We start from the raw sequence: 11296 nt of genomic DNA on the forward strand, positions 1-11296 counted from the left end.
CCAGCCCTACCCCCAAGGGCTGTAGGGTGGGGCTCAAAGGAGTCAGTGTGCTAAAATTTCTTCATTTTCCTTGTTTAGAATCAGAGGTACTAGTTTCAAATCCTTTTTAGTCTGAAATCTGTATGCTAGATATTGAATAAGGTGGTTTTATTGTTTTTTGTCACTTTGAATAATATTTCTGTTCATGTTAAAAACAAAATCAACTCTCTGTATAAATATATCAGGTGACCGTTAAGGCCCATGGGCCTCTTGTTTCATTGGAATGTATGACATGAGTCAAGATAACAAAAACGTCGTTATGATGCCCTGGCTCGCTATCTTGTTCAGTACGTACGAAGAACTGTTGTAACTATTGTATGTATAAAAAGTTAATGGTCTTCAATCTGCTGTGTTTTTTTCTTCTCTTTTCGTTATTACAAAAAGTGCTACTAATTTTGTTATAACCGTTTTCATAAATCCAATGCTCTCACTCGAAATCCAAAGAAAACAAACAGTATGGGTTTTTAAAATTCAAAACAACACAAAACTATTCCAGGTTACTGAGGATGCCATCACAAGTTTGATTGCCAAGACCCATTCAGCATTTAATATAACGTTAAAGGTAGGTTACAAACTTGGGTGTAATCTAAGTGTAAGTGTTGATGCATTTGGGGATATTTTAGGTTATCAGGGATAACTGCAATTTTCACGAGTAAATTGAAAAAACCGGCAAAGTTAACTATAAAAAATACACAAGTTCATCGTGGTAGTTTACCTCAACAATCTTGAAAGTAAATCCTTAACTGATCACTAATTGTCAACTCGAAAAACAACCCCATGTCCACCTTCACCCTGGTGATTGTCCTGAGTGGTCAAGATGTTTTGGCGTCTCCTTAGTTCATCTTGACCAACTTAAGTTACTGCTCATCATTGACTAATCAGCAATAGCAGAACGTTCAAGTTCAAGTTCTTTATTAACTTTGAGTCTTGCGACTCATCAGTGTAACACATATACATGATATATATATATATATATATACTTTCTCATAACATTGACAAATATCGAAAATACTAATAAATACACAGACGAGACAAAACACTCGGAGAGCATAACTACTTATGTTAATAAAGCTCTTCTTGAATTTGCAGCTTTAATGTATTTGGCCAATTTTGCTAATTCATTTGTGTTTTGTCCGTTAAATAACTGAATTAATTTAAACATGCTCGGTTTTTTACAATAGTACTTTTTTAAAAATTTCTCACGTAAATCAGAATAACAGGGGCATTTAAGAATAAAATGAAATTCATCTTCGACATCATCTATATCACAAGCGGTACAGATTCTTAAAAGTCGCGGAATATTTTGATAACGACCTTTCTCTACATTTAAATTATGGGCTGAAAGCCGAATTTTTGTTATTTCTTTTAAGTAACCTTTCATAAACGATTTTCTTAAATAACCCTGTATACCAACTTCTTTGTTAAGACATGTATAAAAAAATCCTTTTGATGATGTTCTAATTTGTTCTATACAATCTTGTCTATAAATATCTAAAAGTCTTTCTTTAATTATAATCAAACAGCTATTATCAATGTTATCTGTTTGCCATATGTAACCTAGACCTATTCTATATAATTCATTCTTGATATTAATTACCCATTTGTCGTTACGCACTAACATGTCTTCATAACATGATTTTAAAATGCAATTATCGGTATTTATAATCTTTATCCAATACTTAAAAATTCTGAATTTCCTCAGCAGTGATAATGGATATCTACCAAGCTCTAAATAAACCATAGCATTACAAGTATTTTTACGCACACCGAGTAATTTTTTACAAAACATAATATGTATTTTTTCAACATCCGGGGCTTTATGAAAACCCCATATTTCTGAACCGTAACACAAAATACTGTTTACATATGTATCAAATACTGATAGTTGGGTTTCAATATTAAAATAATTATTACGACATACATTCATAACTGAAAATAAAGCTTTCCTTCCTTGATCTGCTATTTTTTGCTGTGTTTTTCTGAAAGTGCCGTTGTAATTTAACAACATACCTAGATAATTAAATTCATTTACGATTTCCAAAGGACATCCGTTATATGTCCAATTTCCATTGTTTCTTAAAATACCACCATTTCTAAAAACCAGCACTTTTGTTTTATCTGTATTGACCGTTAGATCCCACTTTTTTGTAAATGCTTCTAAAGAATTTAACATGTCTTGCAAGCCTTCTGGTGTTTCCGAAAAAATTACCATGTCATCTGCGTACATCAGCAGGAACAGATTTAAAGTTTGAATTTCTATCGATGGACAGTTGTCAATTAAAAATTGCATCTCACAGTCATTTACATATAATGAAAACAATAATGGAGACAAAATTTCCCCTTGAAACAATCCGTTTACACAATTGAAGAAGTCAGATAATGAACCATTATACTTAACACAACATTTTACGTTATTATACAAAGACCTTATTAACACTAATAACTTTCCATCAATTCCTTCCCTTATTAATTTGAACCACATATTTTGTCGATTAATAAAATCAAATGCTTTTGTATAATCAATAAAACAACAATACAATCGTTTCTTATGTTTAAGACTCCGATTAATTATGGCCTGTAATGCAAATATAGCGTCTATAGTTGAAAGATTTTTTCTAAATCCAAATTGAGCGTCAGTTATCTTACTGTATTTCTTATCAAATGACATCAGTCTATTATTAATGATTGACGTAAAAAGTTTTCCCAAACAGCTAACTAGAGTAATACCTCTGTAATTATTAGTATTATTTGCATCTCCCTTCTTAAAGACAGGCACAATATTACCTTTAGACCATGTTTCCGGAAAGTGCCCGGATGTGAGTATATTGTTGAATAGAATAACTAAGCATGGCAATAAAACAGTCTTAAATTTAATCATGTATTCGTTTAAAATGCCATCAGGACCACATGCCTTATTTGTATTTAATTTCTTTATTGCACACAATATCTCAGACTCTGTTATATTAACGTCTAACTCTTCAAATGTAACATTTGGACCGTTAGTGTCATGTTCAAGCAAAAAATCGTTAACGTCATCGTTATTGGTTGGGCTGGATATAGCTAACTTTTGGAAATGATCGAAAAAATCGGTTGCATTCAGTTCACTTTTTACATTCTTTTTTCGATTTTTAAAGTGTTTATAGAATGCCCTAGGTTTATGTAACAGTTGTTTGTATTGGTGCACAGGAGCTATCCCAGCATTCCCTGTCTGACGTTTACCGTGTGCCGATGCTAGACTACCACTCCCAACAGCTACAGTTGATCTCGTTCGCCCAGGTAAGTGGCGATCACCTGGCCGTCATTCCATTACATTGTTGTCCTGCGTCTCCGTATAAAACAAATTATATATGATTCATTTTGTTTGTATTTATATATTTTGAAAGCGGTAAACATCATTAATGCCACATGGAGGATACTTTGTTAAGAGAACCATACTAACACATTGAACAAGTTCGTGTATTACCTTTTGGAGTTGGTACATGTTCTACTGGTATTTCTATTTTGTCATGGTGCTTGTTTGGGTTTGTTATGGTCATTTCTTGTTGAGGTCGTATTTTGTTATTACATATAGACATGGACATCGCTTCCATTATATTCACGTTAGAAAGACTAAATTCACATGCCACAATCCTGAAAAGGAATAGAATAAATTCCATCATACAATTGATTTAACCAGGATTTACGTGTCAGCTGCCGATGATGAAGCAGAAGACGCTTACCCTTCAGAAAGGGTGTACCTGGTCTTCATCTCCGTCTACTTTTTCACGGGTCTCCATTTTAATCATTCTTTTGTTCTTATCTTGCCCGAGTTTTATCGATCTTGAGTTTGAATCACGACATGATATTCTCTTGTTTTAGAGTTTTGGTTTTGGTTTAAGTAAACAAATCCTTTTCTTCATGAACATTCCAAGAAATAATAGGTAGCCGTTAAATTAGTAAATCACGATGAAGAAAATGCTGTTCGATTTACATGAGACCTCTGAAACTTAAACGGAGAACAAGACCAGATATTCCGGAAGGATGAGCGTCTTCTGTTTAATCGACCCGCAGTATAAAAACAACCTTAAACATTATAAGTAATACTCGTAACAAATCCCCACAGCGAGAACCGGGTTTGTGACAACAAAACAACAAAACACACTAACGAGCATGATAAAAAAAACATCGAGCTTCTTATCACACAAATATACAGCATAGTTACCAGTAGGATTATGAAGGCGACCATAAAACAAGCCCATAGTCTTCATCAATCTGCATCTTTGGGAACCCTGTGTTGTAAGTTTGTTCATCAGTAGTTGACATTTATCAAATAAATCATGATGCTTAAAGATCTTAAATCCGAATCAATTGCGACATGTAAACACCGTAGCTGGGGTGACAGGATGGTACTAGCTATACAAATTCACGATTAGAAAATCAATATCGGTACAGCTTAGTAGTAAGGCGCCCCTGTTGGCCATGTTGTAAGTCGGTATAGCTTAGTAGTAAGGCGCCCCTGTTGGCCATGTTGAGAGTAAGATTGGGGTAAATAACTGAAGTAAAAGAGTCTGTAGTGCCCTTGATGTCAAGTGTAGGAGGGTACAAGATCGACGTGGTCAATGAATTTATTGGTATTTAAAGACAGCACATCGTTGATATATCTAAAAGTGTAATCGAAGGGCTTGGCTAGCTTTCTCTTACTACTTTTGATAAGATCCTCAGTAAATTTAGACTTTTAAGAACACAAAAAGTCTAGTCCTCCCGATAAGGGGCACACTTTGTTGTCACTAAGACGTCTACAGTTTGCTGGAAAAGCTTTCAATTGAACTCTACAAAGCTAACAGGAACTCAGTAAATATCATTCTCAATATGATCACTTGGCATTGCTGTGTATTTCACAAAAACTGCTCCATGATACTTTACTCAACCTTATAATCATATCGCCGTTCGCCTTCCTTGGAAAAGAAATCACAATAAGAGAACTAATGAGGTATGGTAGTGGAAAAGCGGGGCCAAATATCCCAAACAGGGGTAGATTCTTAAAATCCTTCTTCTTACAAATACACCTATGCTACTACACTTTGGAGCCCCTCTTCATCCCAGTGGCGAGGCCAAATAAGAAAAGTGGGCTATAACTTGAGAATACCATATGAACCTTTATTCATATCCTGGACGATGTGAAACAGTACCATCCATGCTACCAGGATTGGCCCTTTCAATGGTATGTCCCTATTCCAGGGGATTTGTCCCTTTGTCATATAGCTATTGCTCGACATGTAGAGATAACCTCATATGCAACTATGAATGTTCCTGGTGTGAAGGAAGTTCATAGACGATGACATGGAAACAGTCTTTAGTATTGATCCATAGATGCTGAGAGACAGAGCCGAAATAGGGAAATATTGTCAGTATTAATATTATCTTTAATGAGAAACACACTAACTTGTGTTTTGTTTTCATTTTTTATTTTAAGCAACTGGGTCTAGAAATTTTGACATAACGTGTCAGTTACTTTTTTTAATCAGGTGATGAGTTCCTGGTATTTTTGTGAGCAAGCATCTTTAAATTCCTGTTTGTGAGGAAAGGAGCTATTGACCATCACGTGATTTTAATCAGCGGTCGACTGTAGTATTAATGCAAAGGAGGAAGTGACAACCTGACCCGTATGCATATGGCTAACAATGTGTGCTGTTCGAGCAACCCTTTGCTAGATCCGGTATTAATTCAGAAAACTTGAACACATCGTTTCCTACTAAGCTTCCTTTGTCAAATTTGATGATTAGTTGAATAGGGGTTCTCCTGGCTTGTTTTATCACTTGTTTACCACATAAGTATTATTTAAGTGTGTGTCCTGTGTGACAGTAACACACACGGGGTGAGATTACGTACTACAACCCACTAACGAACACAAATTTAGACTTAAGACATACAGCGCTCTAGCGAATGAAGTAAGACTGTTTCAACTACTGCATATATTGAAAGTAAATATAACCATGTCCTGTGATTCCCTATTCGCTGTTTCTAGTAATCTGATCAGTAACCATGTATAATTTGTTGATTTTCAATTTTATATAAAAACAATTATGAGTCAGATTCTCGGTTAGTCTGTTAAAGTAAGGCAGTGCTTGTTTGTTGTCTGTAAATAAAGACAGTGCTTGTTTCTCGTTTGCCTGTTACAGGAAAGCAGTGCTTGTTTCTCGTTTGCCTGTTACAGGAAAGCAGTGCTTGTTTCTCGTTTGCCTGTTACAGGAAAGCAGTGCTTATTTCTCATTTTTTTTCCTGTTAAATGACAGCAGTCTGTGTTTCTCTTTTGTCTGTTAACGGGCAACAGAGATTGTTTCTCGTTTGTCTGTTAACGGGCAGCAGAGATTGTTTCTCGTTTGTCTGTTAACGGGCAGCAGAGATTGTTTCTAATTTTTTTCCTGTTAAAGGACAGCAGTCCGTGTTTCTCTTTCGTCTGTAAACGGGCAGCAGAGATTGTTTCTCGTTAGTCTGTTACAGGACAGCAGTGCTTGTTTAATCGTTTGCATGTTAAAGGAGAGCAGTATTTGTTTCTTGTTTTGTAAGTACATGTATAAGTAAAATAGTGTGTGTTTCTTGTTTTGTCTGCATAAGTAAAAAAAAGTAAGATAGTGTTTGTTTATGGTTTTTTCAGTGTAAGTAAAAGAGCATTGTTTCTTGATTTGTCTGTATAAGCAAATGAGTGTTTCTTTCTCGTTTTGTTTTTATGATTACGGCAAAGCTAGTTTCTCGTTTTGTCTGATACGAACTGTTTTCTTGGTTTTATGTGAATAAATATATAAAATGCTGTTTCAGGTTTTAATCAAAATATGTATCTGCTTGTTACGTCGTATGTACATCTGATCTGAGCTGTCTCATACATTTAGTGTTCACATCATGTCATAACTGTCAAACCACATAGCTATCAAGCGAACTGGGACCGCCCAAATCGTGATATTCCTGTATCACGCTCCGGTAACTTTCAATATCACGTAATAGCAAAACCCTTTAAGACTCTGTATATCAAATTCAGTCCGTTAGCGGAGGCTTCGTAACTGCATATTCTCCCATACTATGGAAAAGATCTCGTGTTGTGTCCCAGAATCAATGTGACACCCACAATACTCACTTTATGGGGGGGGGGGGGGGGGGGGGGGACTTTGACTGAACACTACTGGAGTAAACATGTTAGGTATTATATAACCAAACCGAGTTATGTTGGTCATTCGGTCTTCACACAGATACAATGTAGTGTATGTATCGGTAGATTATCTGGTAGCATCCTTTGTAGAGGAAATCTACTACGGAAAAACATGTGGTGGGTCACCACCCTCATTTGTGATGCATGTTGAATTCTCGGGCAAAGCGTCATGGCTATATTTGAACGACATGTATTTTCTGGAAACGGATACATTGTCAATGGGTCATTGTATAGTATACTGCCACGCCTTTATCTGTGAAACATCTCGTACGTGTGTTTACACATATAAGTATTCTGCCCTCGGAACACTTCCTCGTTGGTTACACACCAGTTTACACCAATGACACGATCGTTACGCCTCCTCAAGGGCAGGCCCAGAAACGTCTAAAAGGGGGGAAACGTGATAGGAAGAGGGTGGGGAAGTTGGATTTTTTTCTAGGAAATCCCCAAAATGTTGTTTTACCCCGATTAAGTATTTTAGGCATAATAGTAAATTCCTCTACCAATTGTTTGATATGTTTGGTGTGGCCACTAAATTGGACACTCGTTTTGATGATCTGATTGTGTATTTCCTGTACGGCCACATTCGTTAAGCGTAAGCTTAATAATGTAAAGATTTCGAGTTCGACTCAAACAATTTTCTTGTTTTATCATTTTTTTAAATTTTTTATTTTCAAACATTTTAATTTGAAACACCTACAATTCTGTCAAATGCATGGCAACATGTGATTTATATGAAAGATTTTTTTTTGAAAAGGTACTCAACGAATATTTCTTAATAGTGACAGAAGAAATAATATAGTTTATCCTGCTGGTAAGCAAGCTTCCGTTTATTCACCGTTCATTTAAGGATTGGATTCTGTTTTGTTGAGGTTTATGGGGTATAAACCTCAATTGGTCTTGAGACAAATTTTATGAACTGCGAAGCAGTTCAATTCGAATTTGTCTCAAGACCCATTGAGGTTTATACCTTATAAACCTCAACAAAACATGATTCTATCCTTATATTTACATTCAGAGCGATATTGATATTTGTTCGGATAATTTCTAGAATATCGGTCTTGTGCAAGTCTAACACCACGGAAGGTATCAAAACTTATGACGTCATTACTCAATGTGAGACGTCGTCCTGGTAAGATGAATAAGCAAATTAAGATGTAAATTATTTTTTGACAAAAAAACAAACAAATTGAAAACAATCTATGAATGGAACTTCTTCCCGCGCTCCGCAGAACAGCAGAGTAATCAGGTTGATAATATGCTGATGTATTCATACGCCAATTGAAAAGTTCCTTGAAAAATAACCTTTAAAATGTTAAGTAGGTATATTGAGTCCAAGTTCAGTAGAAATGTAAATATGTATGTTTGACTCTTCTTCTTAACCTACAATGTACTATAGTTTTATAGCCTACTTGCTTGTCCTGCTAAATAGTCCCGTTGTAGTATAGTTTTTTTCCCTTCAGATCATCTGTTTTAGGGGACATTGAAGAGAACAAAAATAATCTGCTGATCTTCTATTGTTTATAAGACTGCCTTGTGGCGCTTTATGACCGTGTTGTGCTGACTAACCTGCGGGACAGTATATCAATGTTGTATTATGTGGTCGCAAGACTACTGTGTGACCCTGTATGACAATATTGTTTTAACTGGCCCATTCATACTACCGTATGCCCTTGTATGACAATATTGTTTTAGCTGGCCCATTCATACTACCGTGTGACCCTGTATGACAATATTGTTTCAACTGGCCAATTCATACTACCGTGTGACCCTGTATGACAATATTGTTTTAACTGGCCAATTCATACTACCGTGTGACCCTGTATGTCAATATTGTTTTAACTGGCCCATTCATACTACCGTGTGACCCTGTATGACAATATTTTTTCAACTGGCCAATTCATACTACCGTGTGTCCCTGTATGACAATATTGTTTTAACTGGCCAATTCATACTACCGTGTGACCCTGTATGTCAATATTGTTTTAACTGGCCCATTCATACTACCGTGTGACCCTGTATGACAATATTGGTTTACCTGGCCCATTCATACTACCGAGTGACCCTGTATGACAATATTGTTTTAACTGGCCCATTAAGACTACCGTGTGACCATGTATGTCAACACTGTTTTAATTGGCTATTAAGACTACTGTGTGATCCTGTATGACAATATTGTTTTAACTGACCCATTAAGACTACCGTGTGACCCTGTATGACAATATTGTTTTAACTGGCCCATTCATACTACCGTGTGACCCTGTATGACAATATTGTTTTAACTAGCCCATTCATACTACCGTGTGACCATGTGTGACAATATTGTTTTAACTGGCCCATTCATACTACCGTGTGACCCTGTATGACAATATTGGTTTACCTGGCCCATTCATACTACCGAGTGACCCTGTATGACAATATTGTTTTAACTGGCCCATTAAGACTATCGTGTGACCATGTATGCCAATACTGTTTTAACTGGCCCATTCATACTACCGTGTGACCCTGAATGACAATATTGTTTTAACTGGCCCATTCATACTACCGTGTGACCCTGTATGACAATATTATTTTAACTGGCCCATTCATACTACCGTGTGACCCTGTATGACTTGTTTTAACTGGCCCATTCATACTACCGTGTGACCCTGTATGTCAATATTGTTTTAATTGGCCATTAAGACTACTGGGTGACCCTGTATGACAATGTTATTTTGACTGGCACATTAAAGACTACTGTGTGACCCTGTATGACAATGTTGTTTTAACTGGCCCATTCATACTACCGTGTGACCCTGTATGTCAATATTGTTTTAATTGGCCATTAAGACTACTGTGTGACCCTGTATGACAATGTTATTTTGACTGGCACATTAAAGACTACTGTGTGACCCGGTATGACAATATTGTTTTAACTGGCCCATAAAGACTACCGTGTGACTCAGTATGACTATATTGTTTTAATGGACTGTTAAGGCTACCGTTGAACCCCCGTATGATAATCTTGTGTGGTTGGGCTGTAAAGACTGCCGTATGGCACTGTATGACCTTGTTGTGTTGATTGGCTGTTAAGACTACCGTGTGACACAGTATGACCTAAGTGTGGTAATGTGCCGTTATGAATATACGAACTCAAAATTAATGTAACTTAATTGAGCCACTATCGAAAATGATATTTAATTTCAATGCCGTTCTATGGAGAGGAAGAAGGGACCATGATATGTATACAAAACAATACTCTTTAATCATATTGTGTTGTATGGGAACTTTAGTAAATAATTATAAACAGGGAAAGGCACATGACACTTGTCAATGTACTTCCTTGTGGTGTAGAGAGGAAGGTGTCTCTTTGATGCAAAACAAACATAAAGTATATTTCAAATTGGCAATGAATGTGTATTTACAAATTAGGCGACATATCAATAAATAAGCATGAACAATAAAAGCTATCTTATGTTCACGCATTATTTAAAACTGAATAAAAACAGCACATCTAGATCGATTTTTATAACAATATTTCTCAAAGATTTTGTTACATGTACATTAATATCTATACACACATCCTCTCACACGGGTTATCATCATCATCATCGTAATAATCATCAATGTTGGACAAAGATATCTAGATACATATACAGTATATCAATTTCAAAAAAGCCCATCAGGATACCTACGATTTGAAATTATTTACTCACACACAAAATGTTGGTTACTGATCTTATATAAATGTTTTTGTAAATTAATTGTTGTAGAATTTCTGCGAAATCCAGAGTACAGGCTCCGGTCAAATCTCGAGAAAAATGTAAGTAGAAAGCATCAGTGGAAACTGCTGAAGTCGGGCGAGTTCTGCGCTTATATTTGCATGATTAGGGTCCTAACTAATTTCCCAGTCCATTAAATCACTTTTGTTTTCCCCCTTCTCCAATATAATAACTGTACTAACATTGTACTTTGTTTGGCTCCCTCCATCGACGGACACATAATAACTGTACTAACATTGTACTGTGTTTGGCTCCCTCAATCGACAGACACATAATAACTGTACTAACATTGTACTGTGTTTGGCTCCCTCCATCG

The 11296-nt window shown here is 36.0% G+C and overlaps 1 protein-coding gene across 1 annotated transcript in view; it reads left to right on the top strand.

Moving 5' to 3' along the window:
- The window catches only part of LOC110449445, a gene marked incomplete at its 3' end in the record, with an annotated part of 26374 nt that extends 15353 nt beyond the window's left edge, over positions 1-11021 (top strand). Inside the window, exons 9-11 of the mRNA XM_021496320.1 lie at positions 536-601; positions 3226-3315; positions 10972-11021. Coding sequence (XP_021351995.1) covers positions 536-601; positions 3226-3315; positions 10972-11021 — 206 coding nt within the window. The remainder of the gene's footprint in view (positions 1-535; positions 602-3225; positions 3316-10971) is intronic.
- Between the last annotated feature and the right edge of the window lie 275 nt (positions 11022-11296).

The sequence above is a fragment of the Mizuhopecten yessoensis genome, unplaced genomic scaffold (genome assembly GCF_002113885.1).
Source record: "Mizuhopecten yessoensis strain PY_sf001 unplaced genomic scaffold, ASM211388v2 scaffold4613, whole genome shotgun sequence".
Lineage (NCBI taxonomy): Eukaryota > Metazoa > Mollusca > Bivalvia > Pectinida > Pectinidae > Mizuhopecten > Mizuhopecten yessoensis.